General features: G+C 44.8%; 1 protein-coding gene across 1 annotated transcript in view; it reads left to right on the forward strand.

The window, feature by feature from the left end:
* The window catches only part of LOC126281571 (uncharacterized), a 248,313-nt gene that overhangs the window by 166,279 nt on the left and 54,189 nt on the right, over positions 1-27,845 (forward strand). The window contains exons 2-3 of the mRNA XM_049980644.1: positions 12,629-12,801; positions 27,121-27,350. Of these exons, the coding sequence (XP_049836601.1) occupies positions 12,634-12,801; positions 27,121-27,350 (398 nt within the window). The 5' untranslated portion in view covers positions 12,629-12,633. The remainder of the gene's footprint in view (positions 1-12,628; positions 12,802-27,120; positions 27,351-27,845) is intronic.

Consider the following 27,845-nt stretch of genomic DNA (forward strand, 5'->3'; position numbering starts at 1 on the left):
CATCAGAATGTTTGAATTTGAGATCGTTCGCATGTGCGCTCACGATTCTGTTGCACACCTCGTCACTTACTAGCTTGACGTAGACAACACTGCTTGTGATAAAGAGATGGATACCAATTATGTCTCGCGGGTCAATTTTAACTTCGTCGCGTAGGAAACGTTCCACTTGAAAAGCTCGCGGTCGTGCATGATCGGGTTGAAAACTGATCTTGATGGTGGTTTGTCTGTGTGAATGTGCCATGTTGCGTCGTTAGTGATTGACTCTAAACGAGCGACAACGCAGTAGTAAAGAACTACGGGCACTCGCGACCGCGCGGACGGGACGTAAACAAGACGTCCTCGCCGCAGCGCTGCGGAAAGCAGACTGCTTAAACCTAACTAACCTAAGGACATCACACAACACCCAGCCATCACGAGACAGAGAAAATCCCTGACCCCGCCGGGAATCGAACCCGGGAACCCGGGCGTGGGAAGCGAGAACGCTACCTCACGACCACGAGCTGCGGGCTATAAAGGCAGTTACGGGCCCTAGTTCTGCGTCTGATTTTCACGATGATTTGGAGAGTACTAAGAGTGGACACCATTTAGTTCCTCGCGTTCGTTTCACTGTTGTGTAACTGGCGAACGAACTGAGAGATCCAGTGAATGTTATTAACGTATCCAGAAAGAACGTCATTGCTGATTATTAAGCATGTAGGCGAATCCAACAAATGTGACAACGAAAAAGCTGTCTGCAGTGACAGACTGATCTGTATCGTACACCGAGGTTATGTTGGACGCAACAGCTTGTTATAAAAAAGCCAAGTAAACTACATGTGCTGAGAGACTCGCCTGTAGCGTAGCCCGAGGTCTATGTCAGGTGGAATGTGAAAATTTCTTTGTGAGTAGTCGAAGGAAACGAATGCCAACGAGAAAGTGCGATTGCCGTAATATAGTGCTCTGGTTGAACTGTAGTGTATTTTGCGCTACATGGTCGTCTTTGGAACAACATAATTTATATTTCTTATTTCTGATATTGCCGAAAATTTGGATGGTGTGATTAAGTTACGATTCAATAAAAGAAAATATCAACTGACGTTACTTACGAATGAGTACTGCCACTGGCTAAGGATAGCGTACTAACGATGAATGACATTAAGTTTCTTGGTTGTGAGGTTTATTTGGAAATCTATTCGGAATATGTCTCGATTTACTCGTTTTTTATGTCAGAAAGATTTATTTCCGAATATAGGCCTAATGTGAGTTACATTTATTCTCGAAGCAAATAATCGCAGGAGCTACTATTATTGCCCTGATGCTATATCGTGGTACGTGGGGTGGCGTTTTGATCTATGGTTGCTGAAATTACCGAAAGACGTCGGGCCTGTCCCGCCGCTTTTACTGCACTGCCAATCATTATCGAATGCCACGTAACAGCACATTTCGGATAATTGTTTTTTTTTTGTTTTTTTAGCTTCGTGAAGTGTATTTTCTGAACAGTATTTCTTAATCTGAAAGTTTATGTCTTTTTCAACGGATAGTGGTAGTTGTTGGTTATGATTCGTTTTTGTGTTCAACAGTTCATCTACGGTATTTGTAAATGAGTATTGAAATCTTCCTTTGATGTACCGGTAACTGAAATGTATTTTTTAATAGCTTCAATTTTTACAAGAAAATTCCAGTTCGTGCTGTATTTTCTGACGTCTACATATAGCGCCAGTCTGTATTTTTTCTACAATACTCGATTCCTCTTTCGTACTAATAATTATTTCCTTATTTCATTCACTACAGCATCCGTAATTCGAAGTATCTGTTTTGCGATGCGGTAAATTTTGCTACTCAAAAATGTTTCTCTTTATTACTTTCTCCAAATCTAATCTGATGTGACGTCACAGTTGACGTATTATTTACAACGTTTGTCGCTTGTTTCCTATGTCATTGATCAAAGTCGACTACTCGTATCGAACTTCCTCTTTATTCGTGAACATCTTGAGCACGTGGTATTTACGGATAAAAATAAGAAACGATATGAAGTTGGTGTTGACGTAAAATCAGTATTAGATAAGGCGCATGAAAGACTTAAATTTGCTTCTGAGAAAGTGCAGCGCACCGGCGAAGGAAATAACGCGCAAGACGCTAGACTGATCAATTCTATAATACCAGAAAACCTCCGATTCTTTAAAGAATCGAACTTCCATCAATAAAACGGCTTCAAATGAGTTACATGTTTGATGGTGAACAAGCAAGGAAGAAAACGTTTAGAAAAGTCTTGAAAATACGTTTAAAGTCTGTTGGAAAAAACGAAGTGCTCTCATCATCAAACGCTGGATGAGTATACTGTGGATTATTTGCCCTCTATTTTAAACAAAAGCGAGTTTCGCACGCACCTCAATCACCGTGACGTCGTATCTCCTGAACTATACAATTTTGTAGGTACATTCAGGTGAGTGGTTGTTGCTTTCGTCGCAGAGGTCTTACTGCCATCGCCGTATCTCGTACCTCTGCCGCCATAATGCCTCTATTTCGCCAATCTTCCTCATCCTCTTCATCGTTTCTTGGTTGCCACTTAGCCACATTTTCTTTCCGTTGTCTTCATTTTCTTTCCGCTCGAGGAGTTTTCCATGAAAGTGCAATCTGTCTTCTTCCATCCTTTCGAAATACCCTAAAAGTTCAAGCTGTCTTTCTTCTGTCCGTAATACTATAAAGTGTCCACGCCCTTCTCCTAATTTTCTCATTTCTTATGCGATAAAGTTGGGAAATTCTAAATTTTGATCTCAGGTAGTCCACTTCTAAAGTTCTCTTTTATTTCTTTCTGTGAATTTCTTCCTGTGACACTCAGTCACGTAATCTCTCATTGGCTCCACGATGGATTTTTACAGTCGCATTTTTGTCATTTTTGAGGACCAAGAGTATGCAGTAATGAAATAATTAATTAAAACGCCGTGCCTGATGCAGAAAATCTATCGCGCGAAATTTTCTCTTTTCATTGGTGTGTATGTGTGTGTGTGTGTGTGTGTGTGTGTGTGTGTGTGTGTGTGTGTGTGTGGCGGGGGGGGGGGGGGGGGGGGGATAGGCTACAAATATTCGTAAAGGTTTGAAATTATCTGCAACGTTTGTTGCAAGTCTCATTCTCAGATACTGAACCAAAGACGTCTAGGTGTTTATACGCGGTGAGTTAAGTTTCCTTAAGACAAACACAATGTTTCTTACTGTAATACTTGTCTTACTGTGTTAAGCATGTAACTTAAGATTAGATTTTTTTAAATTAGTAGGTTACGACAGCGTCTGAATTTTTTTAACTCTTTCATTAATTGCTCTAAACAATTTTTGCCACCTGCAACTGGTATCGGAAACCATGAACCGCATGGTAACATCCGGTTTGTTTGTTTTAATTTGAGACAGCTAAATATCTCGAAAACGACACATCTTGCAAGAAAAATTTTTAGGTATAAAGTTAATATTACTAAAGTGGAATATGTTTCTGTGCTACAACTGGCCACCACCCAAACAGCCCTCCTGTGTAGTCGGGGTCAACTTTCCATTTTCAAATGGGGCCCCCATTTTTATTGCGTATGCGGACTTTTTGTCAAAAAATACGTACTGTTTCCTCAAAACATTGTTTCGGACGCTGTAATCGACAACTGTCAAGTGTGCCTGCTTTTGCAATTAAGAACGACACATTTGATTGCAACGTAAATGCAGACCTTCGTGTTCTAACCATTGATACTGATGTTCAAACTTTAATTGAGAGTTGAAAATGCGATTGTACAGCACAAATAATATGACTAGACATTGACATTTCTGGCAAATAAGCTACTAGTACGGTAACGTAGTTTCCTCTTCCCTACGGGGTTGACTGTGGTGAGTCCCCAAACCATCGTAATGCTTGATTTCGGTGGCCGCCCTCGAATCCCGCCATCAGGGTGACTGATTTCGGGTGACTGATTTCGGTGCGTTTCCATCCAACAGCACTTACTAGTACGCTGCTACGGGCGGAATACAAACCACAACCATTGGAAAAATGTAAAACGTCCTTAAGTGATAGTGACAGGCATATCTTCCGTGGGTACTTACGCTAATAGTGAGAGGCGAGGGAACTCATCGAAATCCGTATCCCGATGGGAACAGAACATTATTACATCCACGTCGTTGGTCCTGGATCACACTAAACGTAGTTTCTAACCGGACATTGAAACGACTGAACATATTGTACTGTACAATCACATTTGCAACACTCAAATAACGTTGTAACAGCTGTATTAACCCTTGGAACACAACGTTTACAGTTACGTCGTAAATGAAATGGCTCTGAGCACTATGGGACTTAACATCTGAGGTCATTAGTTCCCTAGAAGTTAGAACTACATAAACCTAACTAACCTAAGGATATCACACACATCCATGCCCGAGGCAGGATTCGAACCTGCGACCGCAGTGTTCGTGCGGTACCGGACTGAAGCGCCTAGAACCGCTTAGCCACAGGTCCGGCTAGTAAATGAAATGTGGAATCTTAAATGCAAAAACAGGTACACTTGATATTTGTCTATTACAACGCCGTCTACCACGAAAGAGGATCAATGGCTTCAGTGAACCGTACGTATTTTCGGCGTAGAATCCGAATATGAAATAAAAATGAGATGTTTCATTTGAAAATACAAAATTGACCCTGCAAACGCAAGCGGGGTTGTTAGGAAGTTTCCAGTTGTAGCACGACAGATCTTACCTTTGTATGTATTGTATGTTAACTGGGGACCTAGAAACGACGGAGAGGCTCCGCCCCTGCCTCAACCGCACTGATCCACAACCCCACGACGACTATCGCAGTCCACTTCACTCCTCCACGGCCCCCCACCGAACTACTCTTCCAGGTTTATTGTGCGGTTTGGCCCCCGGTGTCCCCCCACCCCCCCCCACCCCAGCAAACGTCTAACACCAGACGAGTGTAACCCCCATGTTTGCGTGGTGGAGTAAAGGTGGTATACGCATACATAGAGAACTTCTTTGCGCAGCAATCGTCGACATAGTGTAGCTGAGGCAGAATAAGGGGAATCAGCCCGCATTCGCCTAGGCAGCTGGAAAACCACCTAAAACCATCCACAGACTGGCCGGCTCACCAGATATCGACACAAGACCGTCGGGCGGATTCGTGCCGGGGACCAGACGCTCCTTCCCACTCTGAAAAGCCGTGGGTTAGACCGCACATCCGGCCGCTGTGGCCGAGGGGTTCTAGGCGCTTCAGTCCGGAACCTCGCTGCTGCTACGGTCGTAGGTTGGAATCCTGCCTCGGGCATGGATGTGTGTACTGTCCCTGCGTTAGTTAGGTTTAAGGTGTTCTAAGTGCCCGGCCCCATGTCAAAAGCTTCGATCCGTGCCAGAAACCGAAGGAAAATTTAAAATTTTGTTACGGGTCATGAGGTTTCAGTTGCTGAACCGTCAGAATCTAGTGGGGATACCAGTGAAAATAGGCGGCAAAATCTTCCGTACTGTTGACCATGGGATGGACAATTCTCGTGGCTCTGCACGAGGACTAGCATTACACAGGGCACATGCTGCATGGCCAGTTATAGCAACAGCAACCTCGTCAGTAATTTCCACCCTAATATAATTCCTTCCTCTTCCAGGTGTTACATCAAGCTCATCTATGCAGCGAAGTTCATTATCATCATCTTTAAATAATTTAATGACACCGGGCCCCTCCTCAGACTTTTAGCTGGCGATATTCTATCATTGCAGAACTGTAATTGCTGCTGTTCACATAAAAGTTTCACTAGCAGCGCATGGCCTCTCTTCTCGATAGCCATTGCATTGCATTGTATGTTAACCGGGTGCCTAGAAACGACGTGGAGGCTCCGTCCCTGCCGCAGCCACAGTGGTCCACTACCCCGACGACTACCGCAGTCCACTTCACCCCTTCGCCACCCCACACCGAACTCAGAGTTATTGTGCCGTTGGTTAGGCCCTCGGTAGACCCCCCCCCTCCCCCCCCCCCCCCTCAGGGAACGTCTCACACCAGACGAGTGTAGCCCCTACGTTTGCGTGGTAGAGTAATGATGGTGTACGCGTACGTGGAGACCTTGTTTGTGCAGCAATCGCCGACATAATAGCTGAGGCGGAATAAGGGGAACCAGCCCGCATTCGCCGAGGCAGCTGGAAAACCGCCAAAAACCATCCACAGACTGGCCGGCTCACCGGACCTCGACACAAGTCCGCCGGGTGGATTCGTGCCGGGGACCAAGCGCTCCTTCCCACTCTGGAAAGCCGTGCGTTGGACCGATCGGCTAACCGGACAAGCAATCTTACCTTTAGAAACACTAACTTTGGACCTAGAACGTTTCTGTCACTACCAGGCGTGATAACAGACATGGAACGAATTCAGAGAAGCGCTGTTAGGATCGTAACAGGGCCGTGTAGCCCACACGAAAGTGTAACAGTAATGTTCGGGAAACTTAACTGCGAATTCTCGGTAGAAAGACGACGTAATTCTCCTGAAATCGTCTTTTATGGCTTCAGACGATGTGTATTCGAAGTAGACTGTATGAGCATTATGCTTTTAGCATAGTATACTGTTATATGCCATTTCTCTCACCTTATCTTTGTGGTTCTCACACGAAACGTACGTTGGCGGCAGCAGAATCGTTCCGCAGTCAGCCTAAAATGCCGGTTCTCTAAATTTCCTCAGTAGTGCCTCGCGACAGGAACGTCGTCGTCTTGTACAACATGAAGCTGCGGAGATATGACATCAAATACTGAGATGAGTGAACATCTGCCGCATCGTGCATGAAGTTTTATTGCTTTTTTGCTACTAACTATATTTGCGACACATTTCGCAGGCTGTATCCATAAATGTCGCTGAATGTACCTACAAAAATACATCACTGTGCAGCCGACAGATAGAAGATGCGACATCATAAACACTGAGCTGAGGAAAATGAAACTGCATGGCGAAATTCACTAGAGGTACAAGTGAAATATGTGTACAGATACGTGTGAAGCTGTTGAATACACGTGAATCATATTTGACATGCGCAAATGCGCGCAAATCCATGGGTAAAAAGCTCACCTGACATTCCTGGATCGATATCCATCAAATTTGGTACACACGATCTGGAAAGAAATAGTGTAGAGTTAAGGTCCACCAGCCTCCTGTCGCAGTGGGGTGATACCGTGAGGTAGAATGGGGGGAGGGGTGGAGATGGACAGACAGAGAGGGGGCAGTAGGAGATGGACAAAGACAAGGGGGAGAAGAAGATGTACAGAGAGAGGGGGATAAGGAGATGAACAGAGAGAAGGGGAGGAGGAAGTGGACAGAGAAAGGGGAGAGGTGGAGAGGAGAGAGGAGCAGATGGACAGAGAGAGGTGGAGAAGGAGAGATAGTGAGGTTGCGGGAGGGTTGGAGGAAATGGAGAGAGAGGAGAAGGGTGGAGGACATGGGCAGAGAAAGGGGGAAGAGGAAGGAATAGCTGGACTCATAGAAGACTGGAATATATACATACCTCGGCTGTTGTTGATGCAGTGGTATTCAGTCCAGAGACTGGTTTGACGCAGCTCTCCATGCTACTCAATCCTGTGCAAGCTTCTTCTTCTCCCAGTACCTACAGCAACCTACATCCTTCTGAATCTGTACAGTGTATTCATCTCTTGGTCTCCCTCTACGATTTTTACCCTCCACGCTGCCCTCCAATACTAAATTGGTGATCCCTTGATGCCTCAGAACATTTCCTACAAACCGATCCCTTCTTATAGTGAAGTTGTGGAACAAATGTCTCTTTCCCCCAATTCTATCCAGTACCTCCTCCCTACTTATGTGATCTACTAATCTGTTCTTCAGTATTCTTCTGTAGCACCACATTTGAAAAGCTTCTATTCTCTTCTTGTCTAAACTATTTATCGTCGACGTTTCACTTCCATACATGGCCACACTCCATACAAATACTTTCAGAAACGACTTCTTGACACTTAAATCTGTACTCGATGTTAACAAACTTCTCTTCTTCATACTCTTCCCTTGCCATTGCCAGTCTACATTTTATATCCTCTCTACTTCGACCGTAGTCAGTTATTTTGCTCCCCAAATAGCAAAACTCATTTACTACTTTAAGCGCTTTATTTCCTAATCTAATACCCTCGACTACATTCCATTATCCTTGTTTTGCTTTTGTTGATGTTCATCTTATATCCTCCTTTCAAGATACAGTCCATTCCGTTCAACTGCTCTTCCAGATCATTACAATGTCATCGGCGAACCTCAAAATTGTTATTTCTTCTCCATGGATTTTAATTCCTACTCCAAATTTTTCTTTTGTGTTTTTTACTGCTTGCTCATTATACAGATTGAGTAACTTCGAGGATAGGTTACAACCCTGTCTCACTCCCTTCTCAACCACTGCTTCCCTTTCATGCCTTCGAGTCTTATAACTGCCATCTGGTTTCTGTACCAATTGTATTGTAAATAGCATTTCGCTCCCTGTATTTTATCCCTGCCCCCATCAGAATTTGAAAGAGAGTATTTCAGTCAACATTGTCAAAGCCTTCTCTAAGTCTACAAATGCTAGAAATGTAGTGATACGTGTTACAAACCAGACACAATGGGAAGGACCAGGCCCCTTTGCCTTTTTCTTTTATCACTCCTTTATTACATCAGAGAAATACACATTTTAAGACAAAATTTAACTACATGAAATATTGCTCCCAGTAAAGGTTAACATAAGTAGTGACAAAACTTAGTTGTCTTACGGGTTTCTGCTGGCAACAAATTTTAAGGAGGCAATGTAAGGTTTATTTCAGTCTAGCTCAAACACATAGCTAGTGATTGAATCACGACATAGACACTTCAACAATTTCGGTAACAAATAAATAGCGTGAATTTGTACTCACAGTAACCAACTACTGAACAGCCTTGCCATTGAACAAGTAGTACTCCATTTGTAACGAATTAGCAGCACCCCGCAACTAGGGGAGTTAATACCAACAGTCTTTAAATGTCTTGCTCCCCATTAAATAAAGAAACATACAGTAATTAAATGAATAACAAATCAAACACACTACGCTCCACTCAAACTCTTCAGTGGAAACCCAAGCGAAAATGAAGATTCCATTAACTGAGTAGCACTGAAGTCACACAAAAGCTCATCTCTTTGTTCCCAGACACACGTGGGGCAAACTTATACAAGACAAGATTTTGAAGGAAGTACATCAGTAAAACCGGTAGTGGAGCTAACTCGTGCCACTGAAAAGTAAGGTACTGGGCCGGGGCACAAGGTGGTATACAATGAGGTTGCCTTAGTGCTATACTGCGCTTCAAAATATTAATTCAAATGGCCAATTCAAAATTAAGTACACATAAACCAGAATTAATTAACGAGGAGTGACACCAGGTCTCTCGAAGGGATGACAACACTTAATTGAAAAGACAAATGCCGGAAGCGGCAGTAACATCAAACACCTTCTCCGAGTTTTAACCAGGATTCACTTCCTGCTATACAAGTAAACATTTAACCAAGCACAAGGAAGGAAGCCCAAAGAGAAAATTCAAATAAAACCCCCAAAAGATTATAAAGACAGGGAACCCCAACTATTTAAATTTAAAAGAATTAGCTCTCCCCAAAGGCAGTGTAAACGCGAAGGCCACACTTAAGAGGCCACCAAAACTGGTTACAAAAGGTCTGCTTCTTTCTTTAAAGAAACACAAGGCTGCTTAACTTCTGCTGGCTTCTGCTGGACGTCCGGTATGGCTCGTGTACGATACGATACGAGTTTTGTCAGGACTGGCTCTCCCAAGGCTATCAGTAGTTCTAATGGACTGTTGTCTACTCCCGCGGCCTTGTTTCCGCTTACCTGGGTATTTTTTTTATAAATAACTCTTTAATCATGAGTAAAACCGCACGCTTGAGCTAGTTTACAATATTTATAGACTACATAGAAGATACTGAAAATAGATACTTCAGGCTTCGTTTTCTTTTTTTCAAACATCATTCCTCTATATTCTGACAGCCAGTTAATCGGTTTATCCGCTCCTAGTAATTGAGTGTTTGGTGTATTTTATTTTGCAGCCTAAAGACGGTTACTTTTCTGCAAGCCTTCGTGTTTCAGTAAAGAGATGGAGTCGTCTATTGGCTCTCTCCCTCTCCTAGTGTCTTCCTCTCTCATTTCTTTTTCTTCCTGGGCAATATGCACCTGTTTGTGTAATGAAGTGCGACTGGATTCGTGATTTCCTGTCAGGAAGGTCGCAGTTCGTAGTAATAGACGGCAAATCATCGAGTAAAACTGAAGTGATATCAGGTGTTCCCCAGGGACGCGTCCTGGGACCTCTACTGTTCCTGATCTATATAAATGACCTGGGTGACAATCTGAGCAGTTCTCTTAGACTGTTCGCAGATGATGCTGTAATTTAACGTCTAGTAAGGTCATCCGAAGACCAGTATCAGCTGCAAAGCGATTTAGAAAAGATTGCTGTATGGTGTGTCAGGTGGCAGTTGACGCTAAATAGCGAAAAGTGTGAGATGATCCACATGAGTTCCAAAAGAAATCCGTTGGAATTCGATTACTCGATAAATAGTACAATTCTCAAGGCTGTCAATTCAACTAAGTACCTGGGTGTTAAAATTACGAACAACTTCAGTTGGAAGGACCACATAGATAATATTGTCGGGAAGGCGAGCCAAAGGTTGCGTTTCATTGCCAGGACACTTAGAAGATGCAACAAGTCCACTAAAGAGACAGCTTACACTACACTCGTTCGTCCTCTGTTAGAATATTGCTGCGCGGTGTGGGATCCTTACCAGATGGGATTGACGGAGGACATCGAAAGGGTGCAAAAAAGGGCAGCTCGTTTTGTATTATCGCGTTATAGGGGAGAGAGTGTGGCAGATATGATACACGAGTTGGGATGGAAGTCATTACAGCATAGACGTTTTTCGTCGCGGCGAGACCTTTTTACGAAATTTCAGTCACCAACTTTCTCTTCCGAATGCGAAAATACACTCCTGGAAATGGAAAAAAGAACACATTGACACAGGTGTGTCAGACCCACCATACTTGCTCCGGACACTGCGAGAGGGCTGTACAAGCAATGATCACACGCACGGCACAGCGAACACACCAGGAACCGCGGTGTTGGCCGTCGAATGGCGCTAGCTGCGCAGCATTTGTGCACCGCCGCCGTCAGTGTTAGCCAGTTTGCCGTGGCATACGGAGCTCCATCGCAGTCTTTAACACTGGTAGCATGCCGCGACAGCGTGGACGTGAACCGTATGTGCAGTTGACGGACTTTGAGCGAGGGCGTATAGTGGGCATGCGGGAGGCTGGGTGGACGTACCGCCGAATTGCTCAACACGTGGGGCGTGAGGTCTCCACAGTACATCGATGTTGTCGCCAGTGGTCGGCGGAAGGTGCACGTGCCTGTAGACCTGGGACCGGACCTCAGCGACGCACAGATGCACTCCAAGACCGTAGGATCCTACGCAGTCCCGTAGGGGACCGCACCGCCACTTCCCAGCAAATTAGGGACACTGTTGCTCCTGGGGTATCGGCGAGGACCATTCGCAACCGTCTCCATGAAGCTGGGCTACGGTCCCGCACACCGTTAGGCCATCTTCCGCTCACGCCCCAACATCGTGCCCGCCTCCAGTGGTGTCGCGACAGGCGTGAATGGAGGGACGAATGGAGACGTGTCGTCTTCAGCGATGAGAGTCGCTTCTGCCTTGGTGCCAATGATAGTCGTATGCGTGTTTGGCGCCGTGCAGGTGAGTGCCACAATCAGGACTGCATACGACCGAGGCACACAGGGCCAACACCCGGCATCATGGTGTGGGGAGCGAGCTCCTACACTGGTCGTACACCTCTGGTGATCGTTAAGGGGACACTGAATAGTGGACGTTACATCCAAACCGTCATCGAACCCATCGTTCTACCATTCCTAGACCGGCAAGGGAACTTGCTGTTCCAACAGGACAATGCACATCCGCATGTATCCCGTGCCACCCAACGTGCTCTAGAAGGTGTAAGTCAACTACCCTGGCCAGCAAGACCTCCAGATCTGTCCCCCATTGAGCATGTTTGGGACTGGATGAAGCGTCGTCTCACGCGGTCTGCACGTCCGGCACGAACGCTGGTCCAACTGAGGCGCCAGGCGGAAATGGCATGGCAAGCCGTTCCACAGGACTACATCCAGCATCTCTACGATCGTCTCCCTGGGAGAATAGCAGCCTGCATTGCTGCGAAAGGTGGATATACACTGTACTAGTGCCGACATTGTGCATGCTCTGTAGCCTGTGTCTATGTGCCTGTGGTTCTGTCAGTGTGATCATGTGATGTATCTGACCCCAGGAATGTGTCAATAAAGTTTCCCCTTCCTGGGACAATGAATTCACAGTGTTCTTATTTCAATTTCCAGGAGTGTATTTTGTTGAGCCCAACCTACATAGGTAGGAATGATCATCAAAATAAAATAAGAGAAATCAGAGCTCGAACAGAAAGGTTTAGGTGTTCGTTTTTCCCGCTCGCTGTTCGGGAGTGGAATAGTAGAGAGATAGTATGATTGTGGTTCGATGAACCCTCTGCCAAGCACTTAAATGTGAATTGCAGAGTAGTCATGTAGATGTAGATGTAGATGTAGATGAAGTAAAAACACGCTTGACTTTGTGTGTTACAGAGAATATGTCTCCCGAGCCGGACGAGGCGGTGCCCGCGGACGTCGGCGAAGTGAGCGCCAGCGCCAACGGCAGAGCGCAGGCGGCGTGTGCCGGCGCAGACGAGGAAGCAGATGCTGACGCCTACCTGCGCCTGCTCCTGCGGGAGGGTATCGACGTACCGGCGCACACGCAGGTACAGCCACATCGCAACCTCCGCTACTCCAGTCCCCTCCTAGATCATTTCTAGGAAGGACTTTCATACACCGAAAATTCAAACGACTTCCCCTTCACGAAAAGTCATAAAGAAATAGTCCTTTCTGAAAAAAGGGATAATTTATAGAGACATAATGATTACGAACTATCGGCAGAGTTTACAAAATTAAGTTTTCATAATCACTGAATATAGAAAGGCGATTTGCCATCATCTGAAAGAACTAACTTTTCGGATTAGATGTTGAGATTTGCAAGCCTACGAAGGATAATCACAAAGTTCCAGTTATCATCTCGAAATAGTTTAAGTTACACAATTAAATTATGGTTGGTTTGTTGGTAGGGGAAAGTGTTGTACCTTGGAGCACGTTTGACACTTTAGCGTCTGGGTAGCCAGCCCCGTAAGAGAGGTTTAATACATTTCTGGTTCCATTTTTAAATGATAGCATTCAAATTTTGTGTGTTGCAGCTTTTTTCTGAGTTTCAAAAAATACTCCAAAAAATAAATGTTTTCCAAAGCCGACAAAGTTTTCCAAAGTACGAGATGGTTCACGTATACCCGGAAACAAATATTATATTGTACACACATCAAAAAAACCTTTTGCAGCCGGCCGGGGTGGCCATGCGGTTCTAGGCGCTACAGGCTGGAGCCGAGCGTCCGCTCCGGTCGCAGGTTCGAATCCTGCCTCGGGATGGATGTGTGCGATGCCCTTAGGTTGGTTAGATTTATTTACTTCTAAATTCTAGGCGACTGATGACCTCAGAAGTTAAGTCGCATAGTGCTGAGAGCCATTTCAACCATTTTAAACCTTTTGCAGCAACCCTGTTACCAGAACTGAAGAAGATAGACGTTGACTGCGGATGCTGTATCACAGACATAGTCCCCTTGTCTGTTCAGAGACGTCACTAAACCCGCCCAAAGGTGTAAACAACCATGTATGAGCAGCGCCTATTATACGGAGGAGGTCTGACAGCATAACAGTTCCAGTCATTCCACCAGGAAGGAGGTACACGGCTCGTTTTGTCTGTAGTTCAGCTACGCCTAGACGGTCAATGCCACGGTTCGAACCCGTCCGTATTGTTACTTTGTGCCAGGAAGGGCTCGCAACAATGAAAGTGTCCCGGCGTCTCGGAGTGAACCAAAGCGATGTTGTTCGGACATGGACGAGATACACAGAGACAGCACCTGTCGATGACATGCCTCCCTCAGGCCGCCCAAGGGCTACTACTGCAGTGGATAACCGTTACCTGCGGATTATGGCTCGAAAGAACACTGGCAGCAAGGCCACCACGTTGAATAATGCTGTTCGTGCAGCCACAGGACGTCGTGTCACGACTCAAACTGTGCGCAATAGGCTGTATGATGCGCAACTTCACTCCCGACGCCTATGGCGGCGTCCACTTTTTCAACCGCGACACCATGCAGCGCGGTACAGATGGGGCCAACAACATGCCGAATGGACCGCTCTGGATGGGCATCATGTTCTCTTCACCGATCAGTGTCGCATATGCCTTCAACCAGTCTATCGTCGGAGACGTGTTTGAAGGCAACCCTGTCAGACTGAACGCCTTGGACACACCGTTCAGCGAGTGCTGAAAGGTGGAGGTTACTGATGTTTTGGGTTGGCATTATGTGGGGCCGACGTACGCCACTGGTGGTCATGGAAGGCGCCGTAACTGCTATAGGATACGTGAATGCTATCCTCCGACCGATAGTGCAACCATATCGGCAGTATAGTGGCGAGGCTTTCGTCTTCATGGGCGATGATTCGCGCCCCCATCGTGCACATCTTGTGAATGACTTCCTTCAGGATAACGACATTGCTCGACTGCAGTAGCCAGATTGTTCCCTAGACATGAACCCTGCCGAACACGAATGGGATAGATTGAAAAGGGCTGTTTATGGACGACGTGACCCACCAACCACTCTGAGGGATCTACGCCGAATCGCCTTTGAGGAGTGGGACAATCTGGACCAATAGTCCCTTAAAGATCTTGCGAATAGTATGCCACGACGCATACAGGCATGCATCAATGCAACCGGACGTGCTACTGGGTATTATAGGTACCGGTGTGTACAGAAATCTGGACCACCACCTCTGAAGGTCTCGCTATGTGGTGGTACTACAAGCAATGTGTGTTTTTCAAGAGCAATAAAAACGGAGGAAATGATGTTTATGTTGATCTCTATTCCAGTTTTCTGTACAGGTTCCGGAATTCTCGGAACCGAGGTGATGCAAAACGTTTTGTGATGTGTGTAATTTAAAAGGAGTGCAATCGAGAAAATCTCGTCACCACTGTATTTAATAGTCTACGTGTTAATCACTTAATGAAATCTAATTAAGTGCAAGTATTGTGAAAAATCAGTTACAAGTTAAGTACATTCTGAAATAGAAGATACTGGAAACTAAGAGAAATTTCCAGTACCAAGATCGTTTAAATTGTTGAGATTTTAAAGAAACTCAATTTATTTGCAAATATCACAAGTTCCATGAGTGTATGAAGTATGGTTAGACCGCCCACAGATTATATAAGCCTAACTAATTTCATAAATATGTATTATTTTACTCGCCATAAAATTTTGTAACTTAAGAATTAACTGTATCTTCGAAATAGCTTTAATATGCGAGGTTATTTAAAACGATGGAGCCAACTCATTTTTCATTTCGCTCCATTTAAGTGGGACATGAACAGTCTGCATACTTTTGTTTCGTAAATTACTAGCTGCGTAAACGGCCGCTAAGGCATTCGCGCCAATCGGCAGTTGTGAGTAAGATGGCTGCGATGTAGCAGAATGTTTCAGCATTCTTACGTTCGCAAAATCCCCGTACAACATTGCAGTCTGAGAGAGACTTGAAGAAGCTAAAGGTGTTCTGCACCGTATCATAGACAAAAGTTTATGGATCACTTTTTTCTTTGGAAAGCACTGTAAGTGGAATAACGCTCCTGGATGTGTTGAACCAACTGATTTTTCCTGAATTTACCGAAGATTCATAAGAGTTCATTTTCAACAGGATGGAGCTCTGTCCCGTTGGCATTATGTTCGAGGTCTTTTAAATCAATGTCTTCCTTGGAGCTGCATAGATCGCAAGGGAAATCAAGACCTGACTCTATACTACTGGTCACAAGATCTCCTGGTCTCACATCCTGTGACTTTTTCTTGTCTGGCTACGATAAAGAGGTTATTTACATCGTACCTCTACCACCACCTCTGGCCGACCTGCGAAACTGTGTCACTGTTGAGGTGAACTCTGTAACACAAGACCAGTTTCTTAGCGTGTCGGGCGAGTTTGGTTCAAATGGCTTTGAGCTCTATGGGACTTAACATATGAGGTCACCAGCCCCTAGAACTTAGAACTACTTAAACCTAACTAACCTAAGGACTTCACACTCATTCATGCCTGAGGCAGGATTCGAACTTGCGATCGTAGCGGTCGCGCGGTTCCAGACTGAAGCGCCTAGAACCGCTCGGCCACGACGGCCCAATTTGGCTACCGCTTAGACGTTTGCTCTGCTTCAAAGGGAGGAAACACTGAACATTTGTAACCTGTGTTAGAAAGATGTGAAACTTCATCCTTTCATTGGTATGTAGACTGTTCATATTCAATTTAAACCTCGTGAAATACAAATGAAGCAAATAGGGTCCTTTTTTAAAAAAAATCGCTTATCGCACAGCATTTAAACATGTAGAACTCAAAATATTTAGAAATGTTGCAGAAATTATGACCTCGTGTCTCAGAACAACAGACACTGTACAGAATATTGGAAATTCCTTATAGCGGTCTCCAGTACGCATTCCTTCATGTGATTATAAAATCGGATACTAGACTAAAACACCGACCAGGAAGTATCATGTGGTACTAGATACACTATTCTCCAGGTACAACGCTCTCCCTTGTATGTCTCCAGTTCTGGTACATAATGGAATCCTTGCGCAGTTCGAGGTGACGAAACAAAATGGTTCAGCCGTTTGTAAAGAGGAGCAGCATGTGGCACTAATTCGTTTTTTTTTTTTTCTATTTGAAGAGGAACAACAAAAAATGGTTCAAATCGCTCTGAGCACTATGGGACTTAACATCTATGGTCATTAGTCCCCTAGAACTTAGAACTACTTAAACCTAACTAACCTAAGGACATCACACAACACCCAGTCTTCACGAGGCAGAGAAAATCCCCGACCCCGCCGGGAATCGAACCCGGGAACACGGGCGCGGGAAGCGAGAACGCTACCGCACGACCACGAGCTGCGGACAGAGGAACAACAGCGCAATAATCCATGCAGTATTGGTGAAAGTGAGCAGAAACAGTGTATCATCGTACACGGTCCAGTCACATTAATGTGACCACCGCATATGTTCGACGCCAACGTGGAATAACCACTCACAGGCAACAGGTAGGACCAGTAGCAGTGGAGGGTGTATAAAGCGTGTCTGTGAGGGGAGGCGGAAAACAATGCCATTGTCGTAATGCGGAAAAGCAGCGATCTATCTCACGCCCAAAAGGGCTTGATCATTGGCTTTCGGTCCAAGGGTGGAAGCATTTCCCAAACCAAATGGCTAAGTTGCGCTTACTGTATATCGTGAACAGCAAAATGGTCATATCCAAAACCGGCGCCGAGGCAACTGTGGTACCCCATGGGCCATGTAGGACAGGGGTGAACGACGGCTATGGAAATGTTTGTGGGTGAATAGAAGCGCAGCCGTTGGCCAACTGACCGTCCTGATGAACCAAAAGGCTGCCATTAGTGTCTCCTCATAGAGCAATCAGCAAATATTGTTGTGCATGAGCCTCCACAGCAGGTGGGTGGTTCTGCACCCATGCTGACTGCTGCTAATTCCTGACGATGGTTGGAATTTGCAAACCAATACTTGTAACCTCCCCCTCAATTACCGACCTTAATGACAGTGAAAAATGAAACCGCGTGTACCTAATGGAAATTTGGGTAAAGCAATCGTCACCGAAGTTAATCCGTCGGTAAAAAGGGAGGAAAGGCTTACATACAAATGAAAGGAAAATGCAAATGAAATTGGGGGAAATTAATTTTGAAAAAAGGGTAAAATTAATAAAGAAAGTAAATGTGCGGTCGTTACGTTAACAATTAACTGGCGTTAATTAGATATTTGAGATTTGGGGAAAATCAGAGTCGCCAGTCCTGTGGACAGCTACTATAATAACTGAAAAAGAAAGGTTAATGCACATATAATTAGCACTAAAAGCGTGGCAACTGAAGGTTGACACGTGTTGTGTGAAAACTGTTTGTCAGAAGTAATAAATTTCGCTACACTCTGACTTAATTTAGCAAAAGAACTAATAAAACCGGAAAACTGAAAGTTAATTTAGTGACTGAAATTAATAGTGAACTTTGCTTCTGAAGTACTACGAAATTACATAAAATAAGGTTAGTCTTGGGCTACCTCAACAATCATCTCAAAAGCTACTTGAATCTACGCAATATAGAAATAAGAGATTTAACTTTTAACTTGAATTAAATGATTTTGAACAATTAACAATAGTAAAATTTAGTACGTAGCAAGCTGAGCTGCAGTCACAGGTAAGCTAAAATATGGTAACAAAACTAGCACTCTTAATTTGTTCTTGTGTAATCTAAATATTGTAGCCAGCTATGAATACTTTAACTGAACTTTGAAATTAAAGCAGTGAAATGGAATGATATTACTTTAATGCTGGCGTTTGAATATCAACGACACACGGATTCCTTTCAAAAAAATAAGGGACCCTGCTTGGTAATGCAATTGGGTCAATGAGCAACAAAGATTCATACTAAGTTGCTGTATTTTAGTGATGCAAATGGAACAGTTTGAAAAGCTGAGGTTTGCCATACAGTTCTAAAACTTTACGTGCTTTCAGTCTTCCTTGTTGGTTGACTGAAGGTTTGAAGTCGTCGATCGAGGAGGTGACGAAAATCACTTATTGTCGGCCGTCGCTGTTGCAGAAGCCGGATGTTGGCACGCCTTCTTCCCGACAGGGTCACCAGGCGAAAGGGGCTCTTGATGTGTGCCAGCTAATGTTTCCCGTTCGCGACACCGTGCCAGAAACTATCATAGCAAGTCGAGCGCAATTACATGTTGCCAAACCCCGAAAGCGCGGCAACTCGCGGGAGCGTCACTCTACACACCTGCTCCACCGCCCTACTCCAGCCAGATTCTGTTCTGCCCGCGCTCCACGCGGCAGAGTTAACACTACCAAAGATCCTAAACACTTTGGTTCTCCACACGATCTATCTATGTAATCGTTCGACAGCATAGTTTTTCCTAGGCCAGACCCAGCGTAAAAATACAAATAATATTTACAAAACAAACCAATTATACATAGACATAAATGCAAATATATAAACATAAATTGAAAAACAATTACAATATATAAAGACACCGAAATGTCATATCTTCAGGTAACAAAAGAAGTAAAAAATTTATAGTACAATAGATGGAAATAGGAGGATATGCATTTCCGGCGTTACATACTCCAACTGGACATTCATTGAGTGGCGACAGATAACGATTTGAGTTGAATCACGTTGTATGCTCCATCGGACAGATGGCCGTAGGTGAGTAAGGCCTTGCAACAATCGTCAGAAGGGTCTGGGTAGGAGGAGGGAGCACTATGGCCTGGGGAATGTTTTCATGGCATTCCCTGGGCGATTTCGTCATAGGGGAAGGCCCAATGTATCAACGTAAGTATGCATCTATGCTTGGTGTTCATGTCCGCTCCCACATGCAGTTTTTTTTTTTCTCGGCATGATGGCATCTACCAATAGGACAATGCAACATGTTGCGAAGATCACAGTGTATGTGTTTGGTTCGAAGAGCACCAGGATGAGTTGACTGCACTCCCCTGGCCACCTAACTCCCAAATTTTAACTCAATCGAGAATCCGTGGGTCAACTCTATTGAGCTGCCCGCACCGTGGATCCTAAACCAAGAAGCCTCGCATAGCTGACAATGGCACAGGAGTCAACATGGCTCCACATCTTTTTGGTATCTTCCACAATCTCACTGACTCTCTTCGTGCTAATCAACACTGATGAGATAGTTATTCAGGCTTTTGACAGGTGCTTACATTAACGTCAGTGGACCGTGTAGGAGACATTGGCGAGGTGATGCAGATGCTTCCTCAGAGGTCAAACACGCCTTGAACATCGAAGAATAAAGTGATAAATGACGTCTCTGGAAATCACAGTCGGTCATATAGGAGAAAAAAAGTTAATATCAGCCGTGGAACCTTTTCAGCAGGCTTCACGACAGTCTGAAGATGATGACAGCAGCTGCCGACTGGACTCTGCGACTGCTCACAGCAATTTAAAAAAAAAAAAATCAAATAAAAAAACGAAATTAATAACGCACTTTTAATGAATAAGTGGCACATGAAAATATACATGTAACAAAACCAATGATTGTGAACTTATTAAGTACTTCTTCATTTCAGTTCTACGCAGTGGTGAAAGCTACGTGCAATTTTTATGTGAGCTGAGTCCAGTGGCTGACTGTGAGAAAGCGAGGGCCACACGAGTAGTATAGCAAATGGGTAGTAAAACCGTTTTCTGCTAGGTCGATGGCATCTGCAGAAAGGAGAAAACGGAAAGGTCAACATGACGTGTTCCAGAGAAATCCGATATGTGACGAAATCGAAAGACGGTCCCACAGGACGCATTTTATTGTGTCACTTACCTGCAGTTATCATTGTTAGGAAAGTGGTTATCGCCAAGCGTGAACGTTGCATCGCCTTCCTTTCAATTCCTGCTCTGAGGGAGATAAGCAAGCTGTTACCTTATTGAAATACAGAATCCCTAATAATAAATCAGTACTTAAATATACAACTCTAAAGCTCGCAGTATATTTATAATGTGAAGCACACACACACACACACACACACATATATATATATATATATATATATATATATATATATATATATATATATATATATATATAGCTTGTACGTCGATATTCTTTCCGTAGATATATCGACACATCGATAGTATTTTTCGATATATTGGGGGATGAGATTGATATTTTTTTTAATATCGATATATCGGAGTCCCATTATTTATAAAAATATCAACAATCTTACTCCACATGATTTCCTCGTCAGATTATAATTTACCATTCATCCTGACGTGTGCACAGTTTCACCGTGTTTGGTACTCTGAAAGGTGTCTCGGTAGCAGAGACTGGGACGAAACGAGAGAGACCTGAGGTGCCCCATGCGCGCGCCTGTTTCTTAGTCGCCACTACATCTCGAGATCAGCACCCTGCAGATGGCTAACAGTGGGAAACAGCATCTTCAACTACTCGCAACTGCGCCCATCTCCTCCTGCGTCCCAACACACCACTAACTGCTCCATATCCACGATAAAATACAAATAAAAACATAAAGATGGATTAGATTAAAGAAACTGCATTGACATGAATGATACCAATAGGTTGGGAATTTTTCATTTATAAACAATGTGTCATTCAGTTGCTGTCCTTCATTATCAGTGTACTGTTGCATGCGATTTCAGAAACTGTTTCTATATTTCTTTTCTCATGGGTGGCAAAAGTCCTCGGCCGATGTTTGAACACCTCACGTCACCCTTAAGGTGCTCCCACGGAGAAAAGAAGTCGCATCATCAGGTAAAAGGAAATAAGCGTCTGTGGAACATCTGTCTCAACACTTGCAGAGAAATCTGAGCTGTGTGTGCGATGATTCCGTCCCCCTGATATCGTAACTTGTGGATTTGCAACGTACTGAGTCTTGGTGGAAAAATAGTGTTGATCGTGTGAGTTTATCATTGAAAGTTTACTGTCGCAGTAGAACCATTCTCTTCAAATTAGTATGGAACAATTATACCGACTCTTTTTTCCAGCCGCGCACCATGCATTAACACTGTCATTATGTAATGGTTTTTCATGAAGTTCACGAGGGTTCTGTCCACTAAAATATCAGACGTTTTGACGAATAACGCATCCCGGTAAGTGAAAATGTGCTTCATCACTGCAAAGGACCACGACAACTCCATTTTCAAGGATATTTGCACACGTAGTGACCACGTTGAAACAATTGCTGAACAACAACTATCTTGTACGGATGAAATGTTAAGTTGTGTAACAAAATTCCCCGCACTCTTCTATCAGATAACTGAAGAGCTCGTTTTCGAGCAGATCTCTTTTGTGGCCGCTGAAATGAACGCCTCACTGCATTAATGTTTTGTGGAGTTCGAACACTGCGTGACCTTCCTGCTCTTTTTAGACGTATCACACCTAGCTTTAAAGTTTGACGGTGGCATTGTGAACAGAACTTCTCGATTCATAGACGTCATTCATGTTGACACAGTTTCTTTCTTTTGATTTATTTGCTTTTTAATATAACTTTAAATTAGGGAGGCTGTTTCGACGTACCCATCATATTCAAAACTACGACACTGTGGCGTTATAGGCGGTGCTAGGAAACACTACAAAAACTACGAGCTACAAAAAAATGAAAAAAAACAGACAAAACGATTCCTGTTGTCTTTTAGTCACACATTAGCATTAGCGGTCTTGTTAAAATTACAAACGTAAGTTACTACACCAAGACTGTCACTGCTACTACTTTACTGCACACTGTCAGACAAATCAATTCCAGTGGTTTGGAAAGGATGTATGTATGTATGTATGTACGTATACCGATACACTCCTGGAAATGGAAAATAGAACACATTGACACCGGTGTGTCAGACCCACCATACTTGCTCCGGACACTGCGAGAGGGCTGTACAAGCAATGATCACACGCACGGCACAGCGGACACACCAGGAACCGCGGTGTTGGCCGTCGAATGGCGCTAGCTGCGCAGCATTTGTGCACCGCCGCCGTCAGTGTCAGCCAGTTTGCCGTGGCATACGGAGCTCCATCGCAGTCTTTAACACTGGTAGCATGCCGCGACAGCGTGGACGTGCACCGTATGTGCAGTTGACGGACTGTGAGCGAGGGCGTATAGTGGGCATGCGGGAGGCCGGGTGGACGTACCGCCGAATTGCTCAACACGTGGGGCGTGAGGTCTCCACAGTACATCGATGTCGTCGCCAGTGGTCGGCGGAAGGTGCACGTGCCCGTCGACCTGGGACCGGACCGCAGCAACGCACGGATGCACGCCAAGACCGTAGGATCCTACGCAGTGCCGTAGGGGACCGCACCGCCACTTCCCAGCAAATTAGGGACACTGTTGCTCCTGGGGTATCGGCGAGGACCATTCGCAACCGTCTCCATGAAGCTGGGCTACGGTCCCGCACACCGTTAGGCCGTCTTCCGCTCACGCCCCAACATCGTGCAGCCCGCCTCCAGTGGTGTCGCGACAGGCGTGAATGGAGGGACGAATGGAGACGTGTCGTCTTCAGCGATGAGAGTCGCTTCTACCTTGGTGCCAATGATGGTCGTATGCGTGTTTGGCGCCGTGCAGGTGAGCGCCACAACCAGGACTGCATATGACCGAGGTACACAGGGCCAACACCCGGCATCATGGTGTGGGGAGCGATCTCCTACACTGGCCGTACCCCTCTGGTGATCGTCGAGGGGACACTGAATAGTGCACGGTACATCCAAACCGTCATCGAACAAATCGTTCTACCATTCCTAGACCGGCAAGGGAACTTGCTGTTCCAACAGGACAATGCACGTCCACATGTATCCCGTGCCACCCAACGTGCTCTAGAAGGTGTAAGTCAACTACCCTGGCCAGCAAGATCTCCGGATCTGTCCCCCACTGAGCATGCTTGGGACTGGATGAAGCGTCGTCTCACGCGGTCTGCACGTCCAGCACGAACGCTGGTCCAACTGAGGCGCCAGGTGGAAATGGCATGGCAAGCCGTTCCACAGGACTACATCCAGCATCTCTACGATCGTCTCCATGGGAGAATAGCAGCCTGCATTGCTGCGAAAGGTGGATATACACTGTACTAGTGCTGACATTGTGCATGCTCTGTTGCCTGTGTCTGCGTGCCTGTGGTTTTGTCAGTGTGATCATGTGATGTATCTGACCCCAGGATAGTGTCAATAAAGTTTCCCCTTCCTGGGACAATGAATTTACGGTATTCTTATTTCAATTTCCAGGAGTGTACATGATGACGGGGAAAAATTGCAGCACCAAAAATATAATTAATGTAAAATTGTGAAATTTCGGGATTACATTCGTCTATTTAACATATTTAAATGACTGACATTGCAAGATCACAGGTTAATGTAAGTGGGAAACAAGTTGTAGATAATGTGAAATGCTGGTACATTGACAAAAGGGTGCTACCGCCAGAATGTTGAATGCAAAGATGCAAAGGTGCGTGCATGGTGTTTTACAGGTGCCGGATGTCAGATTGCGGATAAAGTTAAATGTCTGTAACACTTGGTCAGTCAATACAGGGACAGCTAATGTCGTTTGTGGATGACGCTGGAGTTGTCTCCGATGATCTCCCACATGTGCCCGACTGGAGATTTGGTGATCGAACAGGGCAACACAACATATCGATACTCTGCAGAACATGTTGGATTCTCAACAGCTCACATCACCTGACTGACGTTCGCATCTGCAGTCGAGTCGCGTCGGATAATCACGAGAGTGCTCCTGCAGTTATCCGAAATCGCACCCAGAACTATAACTTCAGGTGTAAGCCCAGTGCGTTTAGCATGAAGACTGGCTGGTTGCAGGCCCTCTATCGGCATCCTCCTACCAACATACGGCCATCACTGGCACCGACGCAGAACCAACTTTCATTGGGAAACACAACATATCTCCACCCTTCCCTCCAACGAGCTCCCGCTTGACATCAAGGAAGTCTCAAATGGCTTTGGCAGTTAGATGATTTACTGTGGTGCCAACTGCTACTCACTTTGCTGCTGCAGATGCCGTATGATGCATAGAGTCATACGCAAAACATAGTGGACGGCTAAGCAGGGATGTCTAGAGGACAAATGTAAGGATGTAGAGGCTTATCTCACTAGAGGTAAGATAGATACTGCCTACAGGAAAATTAAAGAGACCTTTGCAGAAAAGAGAACCACTTGTATGAATATCAAGAGCTCAGATGGAAACCCAGTTCTACGTAAAGAAGGGAAAGCAGAAGGTTGGAAGGAGTATATAGAGGGTCTATACAAGGGCGATGTACTTGAGGACAATATTATGGAAATGGAAGAGGATGTAGATGAAGATGAAATGGGAGATACGATACTGCGTGAAGAGTTTGACAAAGCACTGAAAGACCTGAGTCGAAACAAGGCCCCGGGAGTAGACAACATTCCATTAGAACTACTGACGGCCTTGGGAGAGCCAGTCCTGACAAAACTCTACCAACTGGTGAGCAAGATGTATGAGACAGGCGAAATACCCTCAGACTTCAAGAAGTATATAATAATTCCAATTCCAAAGAAGGCAGGTGCTGACAGATGTGAAAATTACCAAACAATCAGTTTAATAAGTCACAGCTGCAAAATACTAACATGAATTCTTTACAGACGATTGGAAAAACAGGTAGAACCCGACTTCGGGCAAGATCAGTTTGGATTCCGTAGAAAAGATGGAACACGTGAGGCAATATTGACCTTACGACTTACCTTAGAAGATAGATTAAGGAAAGGAAAACCTACGTTTCTAGCATTTGTAGACTTAGAGAAAGCTTTTGACAATGTTGACTGGAATACTTTCTTTCAAATTCTAAAGGTGGCAGGGGTAAAATACAGGGAGCGAAAGACTATTTACAATTTGTACAGAAACCAGGTGGCAGTTATAAGAGTCGAGGGGCACGAAAGGGAAGCAGTGGTTGGGAAGGGAGTGAGACAGGTTTGTAGCCTCTCCCCGATGTTATTCAATTTGTATGTTGAGCAAGCAGTAAAGGAAACAAAAGAAAAATTCGGAGTAATTATTAAAATCCATGGAGGAGAAATAAAAACTTTGAGGTTCGCCGATGACATTGTAATTCCATCAGAGACAGCAAAGGACTTGGAAGAGCAATTAAACGGAATGGACAGTGTCGTGAAAGGAGTATATAAGATGAACATCAACAAAAGCAAAACGAGGATAATGGAATGTAGTCGAATTAAGTCGGGTGATGGTGAGGGAATTAGATTAGGAAATGAGACACTTAAAGTAATAGATGAATTTTTTTATTTGTGGAGCAAAATAACTAATGATGTCCGAAGTAGGGAGGACATAAAATGCAGACTGGCAATGGCAAGGAAAGCGTTTCTGAAGAAGAGAAATTTGTTAACATCGAATATAGATTTAAGTGTCAGGAAGTCGTTTCTGAAAGTATTTGTATGGAGTGTAGCCATGTATGGAAGTGAAAAATGGACGATAAATAGTTGGGATAAGAAGAGAATAGAAGCTTCCGAAATGTGGTGCTACAGAAGAATGGTGAAGGTTAGATGGGTAGATCACATACATAATGAGGAGGTATTGAATGGAATTGGGGAGAAGAGGAGTTTGTGGCACAACTTGACAAAAAGAAGGGACTGGTTGGTAGGACATGTTCTGAGGCATCAAGGGATCACAAATTTAGCATTGGAGGGCAGCGTGGAGGGTAAAAATCGTAGAGGGAAACCAAGAGATGAGTACACTAAGCAGATTCAGAAGGATGTAGGTTGCAGTAGGTACTAGGAGATGAAGAAGCTTGCACAGGATAGAGTAGCATGGAGAGCTGCATCAAACCAGTCTCTGGACTGAAGACCACCACAACAAACAATGGGCTTCCTTCTCGGTAGTGCCCGTACCCACCCGGAGCCTGGTCTCCGTGCGACCGTATATTCTCGTGACCAGCAATGCTAGGAGTTATGAACAGTGGCTACACTCCTGCCAAGTCTTTTTGTAGTATCGCAAAAGGAATATCCAGCTTCTCCTAGCCCTGTTAAACGACCTCATTCAAGCTCAGTAAGGCGTTAATAACGGTATCTTTGTCACATTAAAGGCATCTTGACTAACATCAGCGCACCAAGTCCAACTCAAAGGTAACTGATCCTCACGACCGTTACAGAATATATCCAAAGCAAACGTGATCCGCATCCTCATAGTGGCCTACTAGCGCCACTCTAATGTGACTGGTGTGAAATTCGAATACCTGTCCTCTTTCAGATGCACTTTCCATACTTTCTTTTATGTCTCACAACTCCTTCTTGGTGCTGCGATTTCTTTACCATCATTGTAGTTGTGTTGCTCCTCGATACTATCTCTTGGTGTCTAGAGATAGGTGTAACTTGGGTTGGGTTTGACTTTCCAACTTCTTGCAACCCCTATGGCAGTTGCATGCTCACACAGGGACTGACTGTTTGCTTTGCATTCTCAGGGTCCACCTCCAACGGAGCCGCCCCCGTGGCTGGACGAAGAGAAGTTCCGGCGTGGCCAGCGCTTCGCCACGGAGCACCTCTTCGGCCTGGCCTACTCCGAGATGTTGTCGCTCATCATCCTCTTCTCCTTCCCGTCGTCGCTGGAGCCGCTCATCTTCACTGGGAACTCCGACACGCCCTTTAAGGCGTTCAAGCGCTACCTCTCGACAGGCTTCAGGGTCCTGGCGTGGTCAGTATCCCTCAGCTTGCTCTGTCAATGCTGAATTTTCGAGTAAGTGAGAATGCTGTACGGATAAATCATTCCTTGGGTCATTTGTCTTGCGCTATTTACACATTCAAGAGTTACCAGCATTAACATGAAAGAAAAAAGTGTAACTTCTGCTTAATATAATTCAAAAAAACCTCGTATGAAAATGTAGAAGCCCGCATCTCGTGGTCGTGCGGTAGCGTTCTCGCTTCCCACGCCCGGGTTCCCGGGTTCGATTTCCGGCGGGGTCAGGGATTTTCTCTGCCTGGTGATGACTGGGTGTTGTGTGATGTCCTTAGGTTAGTTAGGTTTAAGTAGTTCTAAGTTCTAGGGCACGTGATCCGCATCCTCATAGTGGCCTACTAGATGTTAAGTCCCATAGTGCTCAGAGCCATTTGAACCTTTTTTGAAAATGTAGAACAGTTAATGAAAAACAATGCATTCAAAAATTCGATGTTTACTGAACTACGGCTACGG

This window comes from Schistocerca gregaria, chromosome 7 (genome assembly GCF_023897955.1).
Source record: "Schistocerca gregaria isolate iqSchGreg1 chromosome 7, iqSchGreg1.2, whole genome shotgun sequence".
In the NCBI taxonomy this organism is placed as follows: Eukaryota; Metazoa; Arthropoda; class Insecta; order Orthoptera; family Acrididae; genus Schistocerca; species Schistocerca gregaria.